Below are 19,434 nucleotides of genomic sequence, written 5' to 3'. Positions count from 1 at the left end.
TGTCTCATAGGAACATATCCTCTGTTGGAGTCGGGCTTTTAATTGTTTTTTGGAAAAAAAGACAAATTTTTATGTTATGAAAAGTTTATATATAGGTTTATATATTATCATGTACAAAAATGTATCACTATTATCGCTTCAGATGTGTTTTACTTCCTTCTTGATTATGGCATCATGCAATCTTATGCCTCACTTTATGCACGCAGACATAATTGCAATTTCTAAATGCAGATAAGAATCAGTGGCTTTTGGATGATGATAACAAAGAATATACATACAAATGTCAAAGTGTTGCATTTTAATATGCCTTATTTGCAATCAGTGATTTTACCTGGCTTAAAAATATTTTACACAAACATAGCAAAGGTAGTTTGGATGTGTTTCACCTCTTAAAACCCATTAGTGCGTTTAACTGCTTTGAGTTTATTTAAATACAAAAAGGAGCATTTGAAGAACAGGCAAGGTGCTAATCAAGCTGTGAATCTCTGTTATTATAGATAAACATTAAATACCTATATACAGTTTAAAAGTTAGAATTCAACCCTTGAAATTATACATTGTGCTGTGTTTTGACACAAGTGGCATTCACAAACACAGGAGCTTAAGCTGCTGATGGGAATGCGTTCCCCCTTACTTCATGAGGCTCTCTTCTGTGTACCATATGAGGACCTCCTCTGCTTTTCTTTTCAAACCAAGAGCAGCTATTCCAAGTGCCCGGCTCCCTCCTGTCAACTTGTCCTCTGCAGAAAGAACACACCTTATAAACACCTTGTTTAAAAAGCACATACATCTATGCATGGGTGTAGTATTACACAACAGGTTACATGCCACAACTGAAAAGCTACAGTACCGCTGTAGTAATAGAGTAAGGCCATTCCCACTGCAATGCTGAAGCAGCCCATGAAGAAGACAGGACCTGGGAAGAGGTAATATCATTTTAAAAGGTAATGAGCTTATTACAGATGCTGTCAGATTGATGTTTTGAACTCCAAAAAGGCATGTTATACTGCACTCAAGGAGGTTTTTCTCACCTCTATCATTCAGGACATGTCTCTGAGGGCAGTCTTGCTGATACTTAAGTGGATCTAAGCCATTTGGAGAGAGGACAGAAACACCTGGGATTTGGATTTCATCATGGATTATTGAGCATGTGATGAATGCTACTATATCAAAATAGGCATTATTGAAACAGTTCAGGTGGACAAACCTCTGAGACGGAGCCTTGTGGGCAGGCTGTAGTAAACTTCCTCAACATGCAAATGCAGAGCTCTGTAAAACTCCCTGCAGGCCTCTTCTCCTTTGCCTTGCAGATGTGTAAGAAGCTCTCCCATCCGAACACTTGTGGGTACATCCAAGTTTCGAAACTGAACGTTAACAGCAGATATGCAAATATGTTTAATGTTAAAAAGCAGATGTTTGGGGAAAGTTTTGGGGGGAACTATAATTTTGGTTTGGGGTGTTCTGTCTTGAAGACTTACTTTGGTGGCCTCCTTGTCTGTAAGGATCTGTGGGTAGATTCTGTTCAGCTGCAGGATGAGCTTGTCTACCAGCTCCGTGTCCAGCCTCCAGTCAGCTTTGAGGAAGGCGCTATCTTCTATCAGCTGTTCACGAAAATCGTCTAAACAGAGACACATTATACAAATAGCTTGCTTCGGCAAGGCTGGTACACCAACCAGTCTGATTTTAGATTATTTAATTGAACATGAGGACCCTTTTAGATTTTGTTGCATGTCAACAGCAGAGGAATTTTAACAGACGTGCCTGAGCTGAGGTCTGTCAAGATTATCAAGTGCAGCGATGTGCTCGCAAGAAAAATCAACTTTATTTAAGCTGCTGATCAAATAGTTCCTTCTACTGTCAAAAACTTTGCAGAGGAAGGACTTATCGCTTTTATTGACACTGCGATAACTTTTAAAGTCATTAACAGAGCCGAGGAAATCTAAGTGATCCGTGACTTACAAATCTGTGTTTAAAAACTAAACAAAAGTAAGGGGAAAGGGCGATTAAACTCTTTTTTTAAGTACAAAAAAGTAACGAACCTCCCATTGTGAAGTCCCTTCTGTCCTCTGTTGGCCACGCCCTTTTACGTCACTTCACATTGGGGCGGGGTTTACGTCGACGTCGAGGAAAAAATGGAAAAACCTTTCCTTAAACCGGAAATGACGCCATTGTAGCGACTTGTTAAACCCATTTTACCCTAATGTCTTACGGGTTTATCCAAGTGACAGAGATTTTAAAGTAAATTAGCGTTTAAAAATAAATGTGAAACCTCACATTTAATTACTTTTGAGATTTTTTAAATGGCATATTATTGTTCACAAGTTCTTCCTACAACATATTATTTTAATCTTAAACAATACGCAACGGAATTTATACAAAAATATGTAGCTGTTGGCCATTTAACTGTCATATGTGTGAAATCCATAGATTAAAAACAAATAATGCATTGTAGATGTAGAACATTGGCTGTTGTTTCACTAAATAAATTAGCCAACCCAGTACTGATAAAATCATATTTATTTCCCCCAAACACACCACAGTTGTTAGCAAACAGTGAAACGGTCATGGATTTTGTTAGTGTTTTACCAGAAGTCTGTCAATATTTTAATTCCAATTGGACACTTCCAAGAAACACTCCCTCGTGAAATTATGAGGACAACAATAGACATGCAATAGCCTGGATGGAGACAAGAATACTTTTTGTGTAAGAACAATATTGCCTACTTTGAGATAATCAGTTTTCAGTTTGCTTTCCCTTGTCATGCAAATTGCACATGAACATCAAAAACATACAATAGCATGGCAGGCTTATTTGCAGACAATGGACTTTAAGTTTATAAAAAAAAGTGGTATTACATTAATGCACATTTAAAAAGAAAACTCTTCAAGAATAAAGTTTATGAATACTATTAACATCTGACCTTAACTTAGAAATCTTTAAATACGTTTTGTATTAATACATTTCTGTAATCACAAGCATACCTTAAATCTCCAACTGCAATGTCTACAAATGAGAAGCGCTCACAAAGGAATCCGAGTTCAGACCTTCAAATTGATGCTTCATAATTGCAGGGTCAAGATAATAAAACAAACAGAAATTGTGATGAAGATCTGTTGCTTCTATTGGCTGTCTGAAAGGCACCTCTAGATCTAAGGCCAAATTAATAAAAATAAAACCAAGGCATAGAAGCTTTTTTATGTTGACCTAGGTTGAGCATACCATTGTTTGTTTTTTTAAATGATCACATAATCTCTGATTTTATAATAAAAATAAATAAATGAAAACATGTAGAATGTCAATAAATCTGTCAGATAAACATGCACAAACAAGATATAATACTAAAATTAGTACTGTTTTAGATAAAAAATAAAAGAATTTACCTAAGAGCAAACACGATAAAAGTGCTCAGTCAGGGTAAAACAGGCATCAGCAAATGTTAGATGCAATTCTTGAGTCTGCAAGAATGTTGTATCAACCATGACGAGTGGAGAATTGGTGAGGATAACAGTCACACTGATGGAGCTCCTACAGAACACCACTCGAGATGAGTTTACTGAAAAGACAAGAATAGATTAAAAACAGACAAGATTAAAAGACAAGACAAGATTAAAAGACAAGATTTTTAAAAAATATTGTCTCACCATATTAAAAGAAAAAAATCCAAAAGAAAAACACACCATGACAGTTTAAAAAGGCTGAACTTTTGCATTTCATTTGAGCTATAATGGCTACAAAAAGTGAAATTTAAAAAAGGAATAAATTCCAAGCTTTGCAGAAATTGGGGATCTATGGACAGGTTCACTCACATGATGGGTAGAAAAGCCTCCTTTGCCCTTTGTTTTGCCCTTTCCACCCGCTGCTGCAGCGCTGCTGCGACGTGCCTGCTTGTGGTCAAACTCCAAATCCTCCAGGCGCTGCGTCAGGGGGAGTTTCTGCTGGATGGCCATGCGCAACAGAGAGTTCAGGGTTTTCTTTTCATCCTCTGCCACAGCCAGCTGCCTCTGCATGTCGTCCAACTGTGTCACGTACTCGTCACACCTGAGACGGAGAGGGAAGGCAAAGGTCAACCGTTACAGGACAACATTCATTCCAGCAGGGGGCGCAGTTTCGCCTGCAAACGCTCCTGCTGTTCCACGTTTTCTCCTTCTCCCAGACTGCGTTTTCCAGATGGGAGGATGTCTTTGCCTGGCTCGCACAACTATTACATCAGAAGTTTCCCAGCATGCTTTGTGGCTTTCCAGAGGCAAAATGCATTCAGTACAAACACCAATATTTCGATTATTTATACTTTCGGAAGTTCATGTTCCAGTCCAACAGATGTCATGGTGGGAACAAACCAGTGATTATAAATAATTTTACCTTGTCGCAAACATAGCTCGAAGAGAAGATAACGTAGCAGCATCCTCTTTTAATGCCTTGAGTTCATTACGGAGTTTCATCATCGTCTCCATCACCATGGCCTTTTCACTGTCATATTTACTCTTCAGGTTGGCCAGAGCAACCTCAGCCGTCTAAAGGAAACCAGATATAATTATTAATTCTTGTGCTAAAAATCATACTGATTATTTCTGGACAAGCCTGTTCTGGAGTACAATGAACATCACTTCTCTGAACCAAAGCACACATGTGGAACATTATCAAATACACGCAGTGTTGATGTAGACGCACAGAGCGGTTTTCTGACCTGCTTGTTTGCTTTGAGCACAGCTCTGAGTGTAGCGATCTGCTCCCTTTTGGTGCTAAGCAGGGACTTGAGTTTGAGGATCTCTTCCATACAAGCCTCTTTGTCCTTGTCTGCAACAGAGCTCAGCTCCATATTGGCGAGTCTCTGACGTGAAAGGTCTGTGGTGCGGTCCACCGCCTGCTGTAGGTGTCGAATTTGGTCCCTGATGATAGCTACAAGGTTGTAGATGTTCATTGGCTCTGGCCGTTGCTCCGGGGCAGGAGCCAGCGTAGTCGAGGTGTTGGCCGATTGGGAATTTTTAACCTCGGTCTCAAGCATCCCATTACTGAGAAGTAAGGAAGACTGGTGCTCTTTCCCTTCTTGCCCCTTCTTTATAATAGCTTTGCCCTGCTTGTAGTAGTCCAACATGACGCGGTTAGGGGTCTCATTGTTGCACATACACACGTGGTTGTACAGATTGGCTAACTCTTCACTGAAGGATATGAGCTCGTCCTGGGCTACGTTAAGGCTGCCCAGCGACTCTCCTGCAGCCTCGCTGACCAGACGGAGCTCTTTTTCCAGACGAGCCATTTGTGCTTTATCCAACTGGCTGATCTTTTCCACGGTTTGCAACTTTGACCTCAACTCCTGGACGTCACCCTCCAGTCGGGCCTGCTCCTCTTCATACTGATTTCGACACTTCTCGTACTTTCCCTTCAGAGTCTTCAGCTCCTGCCTCAGCTCTCCGGCTTCTGACATGGCCACCGTGTACTTGCACTGCAGAATCTCAGGCCCGTTTATATCGAGCTCATAGTAGTCTCCGTCGTCGTGGCTGTCTCTGTCTTTTTCGCTGTCGAGGGCAGACTGGCGCTCCTTACTGGCCTGAAGTTTCCTCATTGCACTCAGATTCTCAGTAAGTCTGTTGACCGTTTCCTTTTGTTCAGACACTGTCCCGTAGGCCTGTTCTAGCTGCTTCTGGCTCTCCTGGAGAGAGTTGATAAGGACTACTTTCTCCCTCTCCACCTTGACAAGACAAACATATTTTCAGTGAACACAACTGCTTCTCCAAAAATATTTTTTTTTCTTTTTAAGCTGTTATAGCATCAACTGATAAATTCACAAATGTACGTGGGCAATCTCGTGTTCGTACCTGCATAAGCGGCTGTTTCAGTTTCTGAATCTCGCAGATGTTGAGCTCACTCAGCAGGTCGTCCACCAGGCTCGGAGCCGGCTTGAAAGCTTCCAATCTCTTGTTGTCATCGTCGTCTTCGCTCGCCTTCAGCAAGCCATTTTCAAAGCCTCGGATTAGATCGTCGTTGTCGGGCTCGGTGGCGGCGGAGGGATCCTCGTGGAGTTTCAGGTTGTCGATGGAGATGCTGAATGAGCCGTTGTACACCGATCCGCCGATTGTCATGTAGTGGGAGAGCTCTTTTCGCAGGGTGGCCTTCTGCTCACGCTCCGTTTTAATCGTTTCCAAGGCCTCTGTCAACTGTCGCTCACTGATTTCCCTCAGGCGCACGGCTTCCTCCAACTGACTGTGGAGACACTGGGAGTCCTCTTCCAGCCTGCGGATCTCGTGTTTGAGACCTTCAAATTCCACCTTAGCAGATAGGAAAAGATACCAAAGAAAGGATGTCAGTAATCTCGTCTCTTAACCGTTTTATCCCTTTCGGGGTCACAGGGAGGTTACAAAATAAGTGAAGGCAGAGTCCACCCACGGGTGAGTTGCCAGTTCATCACAGGGCCCTATATGAGCATTTGTTGACTCGGTACCTTGCTCAAGGGTACCTCGGCAGTGCTCTGAAGGTGTTCTGGCACCTTACCCTACTACCAGAACACCTTCCATGTTTTGTCTGCACTGGGGGTCAAGTCGAGAACCCTCCACTTCTCAGCCAAGTTGCCAACAAAGCAAAAGTACCAACGCCCTAGGATGTCAGTAATTTCACTTTTAAATGAAAGCCAAAAGTATTTTTTATTTAAAAATTCAAATTGAATAATCAACTCTTCCTTTAATCTTTAAATAACAATAAGTATGTAATTCAACACCCACACGTACCACCTTGCTGGTCTCACCTGGTTCTGCCTCAGCACAGACACTTGCTTCTGAAGGGAGATGTTTTCCTCCTCCAGCTCGCTGTAATCCTGCAGCAGACGAGCTTCCCGCACCTTGTACTCTCTGATGTCAACCCGCAGCTGACCTCGCTGCAGCTCTGCCAGCTCTGAATTCTAAACATGTGGGGAGATTGGTTGTTACGCATCACAAACACTTCTCTGATTGCTAATTGTGACCAGCTCATGATCACGAACTGCGAAAAGGGGCAGAAAACAAAAGGCCTGAACAACACCACCGTAACTGATTACTGTGACTTTAATTGTGACCACACTGTGTTTGATGCAGACATGCCGGGTGAGAAGAACAGGGACCATCTGAGTGAAGCTCTGTCACCGCAGGAGTAGAGAGAGGGCCAAACTTTACCCCACCCTTTTCTGCCTTTTATTATCATCTTCATGAGTGTGACATCATAAACTGTCCCACACAGCCTCCGCCGGGCGACATGATATGGATAAAAGAAATTTGCAAATAATAATCAATGATAATGCATTTGTCGCCACTATGTTAAAATGTCACTCACACACACACACAGACACACACACCCGTACTGGAGCGGACTCTGATATCATCATAATTTATATATAAACTGTTTTAATCTGTCCTGTGTGAGAAACCCAAGGGGGAATGAGGCTAATGAACAAGCCTGATTCTGTTATGGTTAGTGACTTGTGATGACCAGAGAGGTATGATCACTGTCTCCACCTGAAACTATATAGTTTTGAGGACCATATTGTGGCCAACCAATTGTGTGTGACGTCATGTGACGTGCTGGGGTGATTTCGAACCCACCTGGAGTTCGCACCAAGCAACTTCCACCCAGGTGTCCGTGTCCAGGCCTTTATAGACGGTCTTGAAGGATCCCCTTCCCAGTTCAATATCGAACTTAAGGAAGCGTCCCCCGGGTGATGTGGACACGGCCTTCATCCCTGGCTCCTCTTCGTTTTCGTCGCTTCCTGCTTTACCTGTGACGTCCGAGGACACGACCTCTGCCTTCTGCTCTCTTCTATCCCCTTTCTCCTCGTCGGCGCTCAGGCTCTCGGTGGCGCTGTCCTTCAGCCCCACCTGGCTCTCCGTGCTGGAGGTCTCCCCCAGGCCGAGTCGGACCCGCGTGCGGCTGCGGTCGACGATGGTCCGTAAATCGATGTTGAGCACCGGGCTGCTAGTGACACACTCCGGCATCTCCACCGACTGCTCCTCGGAGTCCACAAAACTTCGCCGGATGAACCTCTGGCGCACGAGCCCGTGATAGTTCGGGTAGGCGCTGGGGTCACTCGCCCCCCGCAGGGCTGCGTTCTGGATGTTGACATTGTGGTCTGTGCCGTTCTCGTACACAAACCTGCGCTCGTTGACGTTAATGTCCGCGTCTAAATTGGGCGCCGATGAAAACGCGGATCCCAGCTGTGGATCTTTCCTCGAATCGTCCACTGAATCCATCCCGGTACCTTAAGCATCCACCGGCGACATTGCGTAGCGACGATGACGATGGTGGTGTCGGTGGTGGTGATGCTCTCCCGCTGCTGGTGGGAGACTTTGCTGCCTACCTGCAACACGCACGGCCAGTGACGCAGTTCTCCAGCTCCAGATGAATGGCCTCACTTGCCTGGGACTGTTCGGAACAGCGAACATCACCACAAAATGTCCAGCTCGGAGGATGCGCGCTTGGCTCTCGGGCACTTCATCACGCCCCAATCCTCCGTGCTGCAATACTGCCGTTCAAGTTAAATCTGATGTCATTGCCAGGCCAGCCTATGAGCTCACGGAAACAATGTCCTACACGTTGCATAAGCTTGAAAAACGTAAACGCCTGGCGCGTTCTGCAGTTAAATCACTGGCCTCTGTGGACAGGCCAGGATGTGTCGGCTGTGCTGCGCATTAATCCCCCCTGAAACGCATCACGGGCTGACCGAAAGCGCACGCAGCTTTTTCTGTAAACACTCCGATCGATGCCAACAAACTGCAGATATTCCGTGGGAATAAAAATCAAAATAAGCTCCGAGAAGTGTCTGTTCGGCGGCGTTCCTTTAAGCCGCCTACACTTGCTTGCATCTGTGGTGAACCCGGGATGAGGCGTCCATCAGCGTATGCCCACTGCGGCAGGAGGCAGGCGGCTCTGGGCGCATCTCGGCTGGCGGCCGGGGCAGCTGTCTCCAAACACACCGTCTTCCAGGTTTGAAGAAAGAAGTGCGATATTTGGTGGTGCACGCCCCTAGCAACAACACGCGCCCGATGACTCGGCACGCTGCGAGGCGGATCCTTCAGCCTCATGGGGAGCTCATCCCCGTCCGCCCTCGCCGTGACGCGCCGAACCTGCAATAGGAAGAGGCCGTGCTGAAGGCGTCGATGTCACAGACTCTTGAACCTCCTCGGCTACATTTTAATATTTGATTCACTGATGGATGTGAGGGGGTCTGTTCGAATGCGTTCTTCCGGAGATTCTTTGAGTTTTGCAGCTCTGTTTTAAATCACAAAGTATTTGGAATCTCTTCGAACTCGCGGGCCTGTTGCATGGAAATTATAGTGGAAGCTGTTGGGCACAGGAGACCATTTGGTCACAATTGTTACACTTTTGTTGGAAGCTCCTTATTCAAGCTGCGATGGCATTTCTGAATATCTTCAGCTTGGTGCTGATGTGACCAACATGAGTCAGCATTGGTCTTTATGTATTGTTGGACCCCCTGTTCCATTCTATCTGCCATTCAAGTCATGCATGAGAGCTACAGTTTATATTTTGGTGTTTGAATCTTTTTTATATATACCTTAAATTAGTCAGAATTTCACCCTTCATGTTTTGAGGTTTGGGTCTTATAACATGACTTTAATAGTGAGTAGAATGGAACAATAAAATGAGTAACAGGGAAGTCAGGATTCAGGATTCCCAGATAATGGGCCGCTTCACATTTTTATGAGGCCAAATTTAGTGGAGGATCGTCAAGGCAACTGTGGGAAGAATAAAAAGACTGGATGGTTGCAGCCCAGCCTGAGATGACTGGTCAAAAACAGGACCATTTCAGTCAGGGTCTATACGCTGGTTCTCATTTTCTGGTGTCACGAGTCCAGATGTGTTTCTTTTGGATGGATCTCTCTTTCGTGACGTGGCTTTGTATTTTAGATCTGTCATCTGTGGATAAAATACTTATAATCCTATAGGATGTGGTTTTTAGCAATAACACGTGTGTGTCACTAATGAAATATTTTGACGTCACAACTTTTTAGATAAATTAAAGTGTGCTGAACATTTCCCCCTCTTGAATCTTGTTGATTCACTTGACATGATAGTGATGAAGGTTTGTTGAAGGACAACACGTTCAGGTATTTGTGCGGCCAGCGTGATTAGCTGCAGAACAAAGGGCGCTTGTATAGAACTGCACCAAGAACTGAGCACACACGAGGCAAAAGATGGTGCGGGACAGCAGATAACAGCGGGCACTTCGCCTAAGAATGCGCTGTAATTATCAGTATTATATGTATAATACCCACTTTAATGGACTACCTAAACTGTGTTAGATTTGGCCGACACACTACCTTTTCCCCCTGTCCCTTTAAGAGCCCGCAATGTGCAATATTGTCGTTTAGACACAAGGTGGCGGTAAAGTCGTTCCATTTAAACAACCTGTCATTAAGTAGCTGCGCGTCTGATTACGCTTTAAAAGTTGAGCATATGCGTCACGCTGGGTGTATTACATAATTGTTCCTGCTTCAATAGTGGAAATAACAACAGGGAAGCTTCTATTTCACGCTTTCACTTCTGTTATCTGCCCTGAGCTTTGAGAGAACTGCCCCCAAGCCGGAGGGGCGGTAGTCGCCCTCTCCCCCCCTTCTCGTCGTCACGGAAGCCTGTTATAAACGTCGCTGTCCGCCTCTGCCGGCTCGGTCCATCGAACCTTTTTAGTTTGAGTTTATACATTCCACCCGGCCGCGGTTGTTGGAGGAGTTTGATGAGAGAATGCCCTCGGAAAACATGGAAATGACCCGCGGTGCTGGCCGCAACGGCGAGACGGAGGTACGTGAACGCAACCTTATATAGACCAGGACCGTGAACCCACCGCATTTAATACCCCCAACTCAAGGGCAAATCCCCACAGAGACCCGTAACAGAATAGGGTTAAAACATAAAACTCGACGTTTAGGAGAAAAGATGAGGAGCGCCCGTGACCCATCCAGTCCTCTCATCCTCCGGTGGTGTTGCTAGATGTTAGCCAAGCGGACAAGTGGACATCAGTTTAATCAATATGTTGCAGCCGCACAGGAACCCGATATCTTTAATGGTTTGTTTAAATCGGTCCTAATGGTCCATTTTCGCTTTTGTCCACGTTTTGCTGTTAAAAGGCGCGGAATCCACACGGTGACTATTAGTCAGCGTGAATTTCTCTGCAGGGGAATTCTGTCAATTACGACTCCTGAGCTGTTGTCCTGCAAACGGCAGCAGGATGTTTCATGTCTAATACATTTAGTAACAAATTGAGTTTATCTGTGTAATAAACCCCAACAAGATTACTCAACACCTTGGATCAACACCCTCCTGTAGAATTTAATAACACCTACCCCCGATTTAAGCGTTTTTCTTGCATTTATTGAGGCGTTTTGGACGTTGGAAAAAGTTTCCATGACGTTAATATATATATATATTTCATTCATAAAGTTCATCTTTATTATTGTCTTAGTGAAATTAATTTTGTAATAGAAAAGGATGCCCCAATGTTACGCCAAATGTTGAACAATGAACTGGAAATCGATTAAACTGAACTAACTTCGACTCTTATAGTGTTTTTATCGTTAAAGTTAAATGTACGCCTGTCTATCCTGGTTCTCTAATTATGTCAAACCCCTCTTTAGAGACTGGAGGACACGAGAAGGGATTTTAAAAGATTCTAATGTATTCGAAGCTGGCAGGACGTTGCGTGAAAAGAAAGAAAGCTGCACATGTGTAGTGCGTGTCATCTACTGACCAGCACCATTCTGCAGGATTTCCCGTGTCTCCTCACTAAAATGGTCCTGCTGCCAGCATGGGTGGGACGGTACCCAGCTGCACCTCCCAGGCCCAGACTAAACACAATTTCGGGTGTTGGCAGTGGTTCTGCTGTCCCTCTTGTGATGTAATGCTTATTCCATGCTTTTAATCAACCTTTACCACATAGTCATTTCCCTAAGAAACCAGATGCCTCAACACAACCTGGAGAGACGTTCTGCTTCCTGAAACAACTTTTAGTCTTTTAAGAGACAGTTTAGATGCCATCTTAGGGCAAAAACTTCTGTTTGACACATTGGCCAAAATTCAAAAAAGGAAGTTTTGTGACCTGAAAGTCAAAGCCAAATCTCCGACCTTGTTTGTGGTCGGTAACTTTCACTTCCGTAAGAGAGATAAACACTGAGGGGTTTTTTGGTTTGTTTTTGCGGTTTAGTTTTGGTTCAGAAATTTAAGTCACGAATCCATGCGTTCAATATGAAGTCAATCACGATGCCGTTCAGAATACTCTTGGATATATATTTGATATATATTCCGTTTTCATTGAATCTGAAAATAAAATGTAATCTATAACTACCTCAGCACAGAACATGGTCAGCTCATATCATGTGCTGATGTTTTAATGTTAATTACATAAAGAATTAATAAGGAAACGCCGCAGGTCACAGCACATTCCAGTGTGGAACTGGGAAGTCTCACCTGCCTTTGTTTTGTCCTCAGGTCCCGCTGAACGGACCTCAGAGGAGGCACGAAAGGCCTCTGAACATGAACCACTATGCCAATAAGAAGAGCGCGGCAGAGAGCATGCTGGATGTGGCGTTACTGATGGCTAACGCCTCCCAGCTGAAGGCCGTGATGGAACAAGGACCAGAGTTCACCTTCTACACCCCCCTCATTGTCCTCATCAGCGCCTCTCTCATCTTACAGATCCTCGTGGGGGTCTTGCTCATCTTCATAGGTACGTTTGGATACATCCTTTTGTTGTTTGAAACATGAGTCAGTCGAGGGGTTTTGTCAGGACTTTTGCGGGGATTTTTTTGTCTTGCGCGTCATCTTTTTTACAGTTGCTAAACAGTTTCAGTTTGAATCATTTCAGTTTACAGATCTTTTAGCACTAAGAGAATAACAATATAGTTTAGAGTTCTTTCAGAAGTTTTAGAGCTTGTGTGTGAAACCTGCAGTGTGGGAGTGGTGGGGGCTGCGAATGGAAGAGGAGGAGATGATTTTGTAAACACTTCTTGTTCTCAGATGGATTTTAGCTGTGGGTGTAAACTGGGTTAAAACAAGAGTGTGAGAGAAGTAAATGCTCAAAAAAATCTGCAGAACATTCCAAAGGTAAACAGGTTAATCAGTAACACATGATGGTCCACTGAGTTGGCCTTCTCAACGCTGCTTATAAAGAAGCATGAGAGCATGAACATGATTTCAGCATTTTTTACAACCCCAGGCTGTGAATTGGTGCATACTCATCATTTCATCAATCCCAAATGGGTGCAGATTTCTGAGAGCACATTTTTGTGTCTCAGTGTAAAATGCAGCTGAACAATGGGCTGTTTTGGGGAAATGGGACCGAACAGGGCCCACAGTGCAGTACTTGTCCTCTCTGACCAGAGGGGCCTGTGGCCTTTTCTCTTTTTCTGAATGTATCCTTATCTTATTGGACCAGAGACAGCCATTGGGATAATGTGCAATGCTTAAGGAGCTGCAGCAGAGCCAATAACAATTCCATCCCTGCTGTGTGCTGGATCATTTTGAGTCCCTGACTAGTTAAATATCATGATTGATTGATTGATTGATTGATTGAGTACTTTATTGATCCCTTGATTGACCCGCAGGCGGTACTGTCAGAATTTATATTACAGTGGCTCAGGTCTGCCCCCTAGTGCTCAGGAGAGGTTACGTCTCCTGACTGATGAATACATGGGAATTTTTCTTTTACAGTTAAGTGGGACCTGAACGATGAAAGCAAGCACAACAAGCTGAATATCTTGGAAAACGTATCCACAGCCTTTGTGTTCGTCATAGTCGTGGTCAACGTCTTCATCACAGCATTTGGCGTCCAGCGGCCCACGCCAAAGTCGTGATCCCTCTTCACATGTTTTCACGTCTGGTGACCAACACCGCAAAGATGGACCTCTGGACTGAAATGGATCATCCCCACAGAAAAGGCGCACAGGCGTACACATTGTTCTGTAACTTAAGCTCGACTCTGTGTGTGTGTGTGTGTGTGTGTGTGTGTGTGTGTGTGTGTGTGTCTGTGTGTGTGTGTCTGTGTGTGTGTGTGTGTCTGTGGTGTCTGGTTATGCCAGTGGATAAATGAGACGCTTGCCATTTTTTAAAATATAGCTCAAGTTACTGGTAATGATAGGTTCTCTTAATTTTTTAGCCATCAGATCTGAACTGCAGTGGCAGTAAGAGTCATTTACAAATAGTGTTCATATTTCCTGAAAAAAGCCGTTTTTGTGAGTACCTCAGTCATAATTTACAGTTCATGATGGTTTAAAAAATGTTACAATAGCTTTACTAGAGGAGGAAATCCTCTTTTTAAACCTCAAATGGCTAATAATGTGGACTTGTGATTCTTTACATACTATGCAATGTCAGTTATGTAACGTTTATATTTAATTGTTGTGTCTATCGGTCACAATGTGTCTGTTTTTTTTATTATATACACTTGAGTGTGTGCATTTTAAGAGCTTTTCAATGTGAGCACTTTTTTATTATGAAAAACTACTTCTTTTACAATGTGATGTTTTTCACTGTTACTGCTGTTTGGAACAAAATTTATCAATAAAAAATAAACAGTGATGCATCAAATTTACTTCACTGTACAACGACAAATGTAAGGTTAATATAAATATCCACACAATTAAACTTTATTTAAATGACCAATAATAACGGCTGTAATGACAAATAATAAATACAGAGCACATGTTACTATGTTAATCTTTACTCCTCACTGCCTTTGTGAGAAGCAAAGCTGCAGGCTCTAGTCTAAGGGGAAATATAAAAGTTTCCATCCTGCCCAGCCAAACGGAAACAAAGACAGGGGGAAATGTCCACACACACTTCCGGTCTTAAATTACACCCCAGCCTGCCCAATTCGAGCAGAAGAGTAGAAAAGAACAGAAAGATATCGGACACAAGAAATCAGAAGTGACAAAATAATTATCTTTTATTTAAAATAAAAAAAAACTAAAAAAAAAACTTGGTTAGAGATGCCACGAAGTAGGTGGCAATGCCTTAACCGTATGTGTGTTGAAGGCCACAGGGGCCTCTTCCATCCTTGTCAAGGGGAGTGCTAACCTTCTCTCCTTTCATACAACACGTTTATGCTAGGCTACAGTCATTATTTATAGGTTAACATGCTACAATGATTCTCACTAACGGTGCTACTTGAAAACATTTTTGCTCTAAATTTTAAGGTTCTATGGTCCCTTGGAAACCAATTAAATCATATTATGATCACTTTCCTGCCATTTTAATCAATATTGGGCTTAATTTAAACGTTTGTCAGTCTGTTATTACTGTACCCATCATGCACCGCGCCTCTAAAGCGCGACGTTAATGTTTAAACCGAAGGAAACGTTATATCTGTTTACGCGATTGAAAGATGTGTTTTTTCGGTTATTTCTTCTATTTGAATGTGTTCAACGGATTGTCTATAAATGTAGTCGTAAAAATAAAATACCAATTATAAACGCCACAAGGATCATTTCCTTGTCATGGTTGATTTTGACCACAAGAGGGCATTAATGTCAAATAGAGACTTGTGTCTCATCGGAACATATCCTCTGTTGGAGTCGGGCTTTTAATTGTTTTTTGGAAAAAAAGACAAATTTTTATGTTATGAAAAGTTTATATATAGGTTTATATATTATCATGTACAAAAATGTATCACTATTATCGCTTCAAATGTGTTTTACTTCCTTCTTGATTATGGCATCATGCAATCTTATGCCTCACTTTATGCACGCAGACATAATTGCAATTTCTAAATGCAGATAAGAATCAGTGGCTTTTGGATGATGATAAGAAAGAATATACATACAAATGTCAAAGTGTTGCATTTTAATATGCCTTATTTGCAATCAGTGATTTTACCTGGCTTAAAAATATTTTACACAAACATAGCAAAGGTAGTTTGGATGTGTTTCACCTCTTAAAACCCATTAGTGCGTTTAACTGCTTTGAGTTCATTTAAATACAAAAAGGAGCATTTGAAGAACAGGCAAGGTGCCAATCGAGCTGTGAATCTCTGTTATTATAGATAAACATTAAATACCTATATACAGTTTAGAAGTTAGAATTCAACCCTTGAAATTATACATTGTGCGGAGTTTTGACACAAGTGGCATTCACAAACACAGGAGCTTAAGCTGCTGATGGGAATGCGTTCCCCTTTACTTCATTAGGCTCTCTTCTGTGTACCATATGATTAGATTAGATTCAACTTTATTGTTATTGCACATGTACAGGTACAGAGCAACAAAATGCAGTTTAGCATCTAACCAGAAGTGCAAAAGAAGCAGCAAGTGAGGATAATAACTTAATAAATACAGTATGGCGGTTATTTTACAGTTGTTTACCGGGTTGTGCTATAAACATATTTTACAGATGGTGTTTACATTAAATGCCTTGGACTATAAGTGCAGGAGCTATTTAGCTATTTACATAAGATAGAGGAGATGTGCAAATTATAAATTACGTGTATACAGATACAGATGATAAAGTGCATGAGTGCGCAGGACAGGTTTAAACAGTAGCTACATTGGTTACTAAGCTAGTGAGTTGTTGTGTTAACTGCTGTAGTGTAGTGAGGTGTGGAGTGTGTAAGGGTCAGCAGGAGTTCAACAGGGACACCGCTCTGGGGAAGAAGCTGTTCCTCAGTCTACTGGTCCGAGTCCTGAGGGTTCTGTAGCGCCTCCCAGAGGGCAGGAGGGAAAATAGTCTGTGGGCGGGGTGGGAGGAGTCCTTGAGTATGCTGCGTGCTCGATGCAGGCAGCGCTTCCTCTGGACATCTCCGATGGCAGGGAGTGTAGTCCTTGTGATGCGTTGGGCAGTTTTCACCACCCTCTGCAAGGCCTTGTGCTCAGCGATAGTGCAGCTTCCATACCAGACTGACACGCAGTTGGTCAGGATGCTTTCTATCGCACAGCGATAGAAGTTCACCAGGACAGCCGAGGATAGCTGGTTCTTCCTCAGTGTCCTCAGGAAGAAGAGGCGCTGGTGAGCCTTCTTGATGATGCTGGAGGTGTTTGTGGTCCAGGACAGGTCCTCTGAGATGTGGGTCCCCAGGAACTTGAAGCTGGAGACACGCTCGACGGCCATCCCGTTGATGTGGATGGGGTCCTGTGTGCCTCCTCTTGCTTTCCTGAAGTCCACGATGAGCTCCTTGGTCTTGCTGGTGTTGAGGACCAAGTTATTGTTAGCGCACCATGTGGTCAGGCGCTCTACCTCCTCTCTGTAGGCTGTCTCGTCGTTGTTGCTGATGAGACCGATCACCGTTGTGTCGTCTGCAAACTTGATGATGGAGTTGGATCCATGTACAGGTCTGCAGTCGTGGGTGAATAGAGAGTAGAGGAACGGGCTCAGCACACAGCCTTGTGGCACACCGGTGCTGAGTGTGATGGTGGTGGAGCAGCTGTGACCTGACCTAACACGCTGTGGTCTGTCGGTCAGGAAGTCCAGAGTCCAGTTGCAGAGGGAGGGGTTGATGCCCAGGTCTCCAAGTTTGGTGATCAGCTTGGAGGGGACGACGGTGTTGAAAGCTGAGCTGAAGTCAGCAAACAGCAGTCGTGCATAAGTGTTCGTGTTGTCCAGGTGTGTGAGCACAGAGTGCAGTGCTATGGAGACTGCATCATCTATGCTCCTGTTGCTGCGGTAGGCAAACTGGTGTGGATCGAGTGTGGTTGGGAGGCAGTCCTTCAGGTGAGCCAGGACCAGTCGCTCGAAGCACTTCATAATGATGGGGGTGACTGCTACCGGGTGAGGACCTCCTCTGCTTTTCTTTTCAAACCAAGAGCAGCTATTCCAAGTGCCCGGCTCCCTCCTGTCAACTTGTCCTCTGCAGAAAGAACACACCTTATAAACACCTTGTTTAAAAAGCACATACATCTATGCATGGGTGTAGTATTACACAACAGGTTACATGCCACAACTGAAAAGCTACAGTACCGCTGTAGTAATAGAGTAAGGCCATTCCCACTGCAATGCTGAAGCAGCTCATGAAGAAGACAGGACCTGGGAAGAGGTAATATCATTTTAAAAGGTAATGAGCTTATTACAGATGCTGTCAGATTGATGTTTTGAACTCCAAAAAGGCATGTTATACTGCACTCAAGGAGGTTTTTCTCACCTCTATCATTCAGGACATGTCTCTGAGGGCAGTCTTGCTGATACTTAAGTGGATCTAAGCCATTTGGAGAGAGGACAGAAACACCTGGGATTTGGATTTCATCATGGATTATTGAGCATGTGATGAATGCTACTATATCAAAATAGGCATAATTGAAACAGTTCAGGTGGACAAACCTCTGAGACGGAGCCTTGTGGGCAGGCTGTAGTAAACTTCCTCAACATGCAAATGCAGAGCTCTGTAAAACTCCCTGCAGGCCTCTTCTCCTTTGCCTTGCAGATGTGTAAGAAGCTCTCCCATCCGAACACTTGTGGGTACATCCAAGTTTCGAAACTGAACGTTAACAGCAGATATGCAAATATGTTTAATGTTAAAAAGCAGATGTTTGGGGAAAGTTTTGGGGGAACTATAATTTTGGTTTGGTGTGTTCTGTCTTGAAGACTTACTTTGGTGGCCTCCTTGTCTGTAAGGATCTGTGGGTAGATTCTGTTCAGCTGCAGGATGAGCTTGTCTACCAGCTCCGTGTCCAGCCTCCAGTCAGCTTTGAGGAAGGCGCTATCTTCTATCAGCTGTTCACGAAAATCGTCTAAACAGAGACACATTATAAAAACAGCTTGCTTCGGCAAGGCTGGTACACCAACCAGTCTGATTTTAGATTATTTAATTGAACATGAGGACCCTTTTAGATTTTGTTGCATGTCAACAGCAGAGGAATTTTAACAGACGTGCCTGAGCTGAGGTCTGTCAAGATTATCAAGTGCAGCGATGTGCTCGCAAGAAACGTCAACTTTATTTAAGCTGCTGATCAAATAGTTCCTTCTACTGTCAAAAACTTTGCAGAGGAAGGACTTATCGCTTTTATTGACACTACGATAACTTTTAAAGTCATTGACAGAACCGAGGAAATCTAAGTGATCCGTGACTTACAAATCTGTGTTTAAAAACTAAACAAAAGTAAGGGGAAAGGGCGATTAAACTGTTTTTTAAGTACAAAAAAGTAACGAACCTCCCATTGTGAAGTCCCTTCTGTCCTCTGTTGGCCACGCCCTTTTACGTCACTTCACATTGGGGCGGGGTTTACGTCGACGTCGAGGAAAAAATGGAAAAACCTTTCCTTAAACCGGAAATGACGCCATTGTAGCGACTTGTTAAACCCATTTTACCCTAATGTCTTACGGGTTTATCCAAGTGACAGAGATTTTAAAGTAAATTAGCGTTTAAAAATAAATGTGAAACCTCACATTTAATTACTTTTGAGATTTTTTAAATGGCATATTATTGTTCACAAGTTCTTCCTACAACATATTATTTTAATCTTAAACAATACGCAACGGAA

The 19,434-nt window shown here is 43.4% G+C and overlaps 3 protein-coding genes and 1 non-coding gene across 7 annotated transcripts; 1 reads left to right on the top strand and 3 right to left on the bottom strand.

Annotated features, from left to right (window-relative positions):
- Positions 1-74: 74 nt before the first annotated feature.
- LOC101067876 (caspase recruitment domain-containing protein 19-like) lies at positions 75-19,174 on the bottom strand. 4 transcript variants are annotated; one of them, XM_029827377.1, is made up of 7 exons: positions 19,105-19,174; positions 18,545-18,684; positions 18,275-18,431; positions 18,099-18,182; positions 17,918-17,983; positions 17,737-17,807; positions 75-669 (listed from the first exon to the last, which is right to left on the bottom strand). In XM_029827377.1, the coding sequence occupies exons 1-7, from the start codon at positions 19,109-19,111 to the stop codon at positions 631-633; spliced, it is 564 nt and encodes a 187-aa protein (XP_029683237.1). In that variant the 5' UTR covers positions 19,112-19,174; the 3' UTR covers positions 75-630. The 4 variants fall into 4 exon arrangements, with proteins under 4 accessions (XP_029683237.1, XP_029683239.1, XP_029683238.1 ...); XM_029827379.1 differs by having other exon boundaries at positions 18,099-18,152; XM_029827378.1 differs by lacking the exons at positions 17,737-17,807; positions 17,918-17,983; positions 18,099-18,182; ... (1 more) ...; positions 18,545-18,684; positions 19,105-19,174 and adding exons at positions 851-916; positions 1,032-1,115; positions 1,208-1,364; positions 1,479-1,618; positions 2,040-2,109 and having other exon boundaries at positions 75-740.
- LOC105419139 (protein bicaudal D homolog 2-like) lies at positions 2,500-9,093 on the bottom strand. Its single transcript, XM_029827363.1, has 7 exons — positions 7,567-9,093; positions 6,738-6,890; positions 5,815-6,264; positions 4,686-5,687; positions 4,361-4,512; positions 3,808-4,039; positions 2,500-3,554 (listed from the first exon to the last, which is right to left on the bottom strand). Exons 1-7 carry the CDS (start codon positions 8,209-8,211, stop codon positions 3,552-3,554), a joined length of 2,637 nt encoding a protein of 878 aa, XP_029683223.1. The 5' UTR covers positions 8,212-9,093; the 3' UTR covers positions 2,500-3,551.
- LOC105417825 (ninjurin-1) lies at positions 10,482-14,181 on the top strand. Its single transcript, XM_011613858.2, has 3 exons — positions 10,482-10,777; positions 12,461-12,698; positions 13,682-14,181. Exons 1-3 carry the CDS (start codon positions 10,721-10,723, stop codon positions 13,822-13,824), a joined length of 438 nt encoding a protein of 145 aa, XP_011612160.1. The 5' UTR covers positions 10,482-10,720; the 3' UTR covers positions 13,825-14,181.
- On the bottom strand, positions 14,941-15,068 carry LOC115247085 (U6atac minor spliceosomal RNA). The gene has a single exon (XR_003886177.1). It is a non-coding gene; the product is annotated as a U6atac minor spliceosomal RNA (small nuclear RNA).
- Positions 19,175-19,434: the final 260 nt, after the last annotated feature.

This window comes from Takifugu rubripes, chromosome 19 (assembly GCF_901000725.2).
Source record: "Takifugu rubripes chromosome 19, fTakRub1.2, whole genome shotgun sequence".
Lineage (NCBI taxonomy): Eukaryota > Metazoa > Chordata > Actinopteri > Tetraodontiformes > Tetraodontidae > Takifugu > Takifugu rubripes.
Note: the sequence above shows the minus strand (reverse complement) of the source record. Positions and strands in the feature narration are given on the sequence as shown.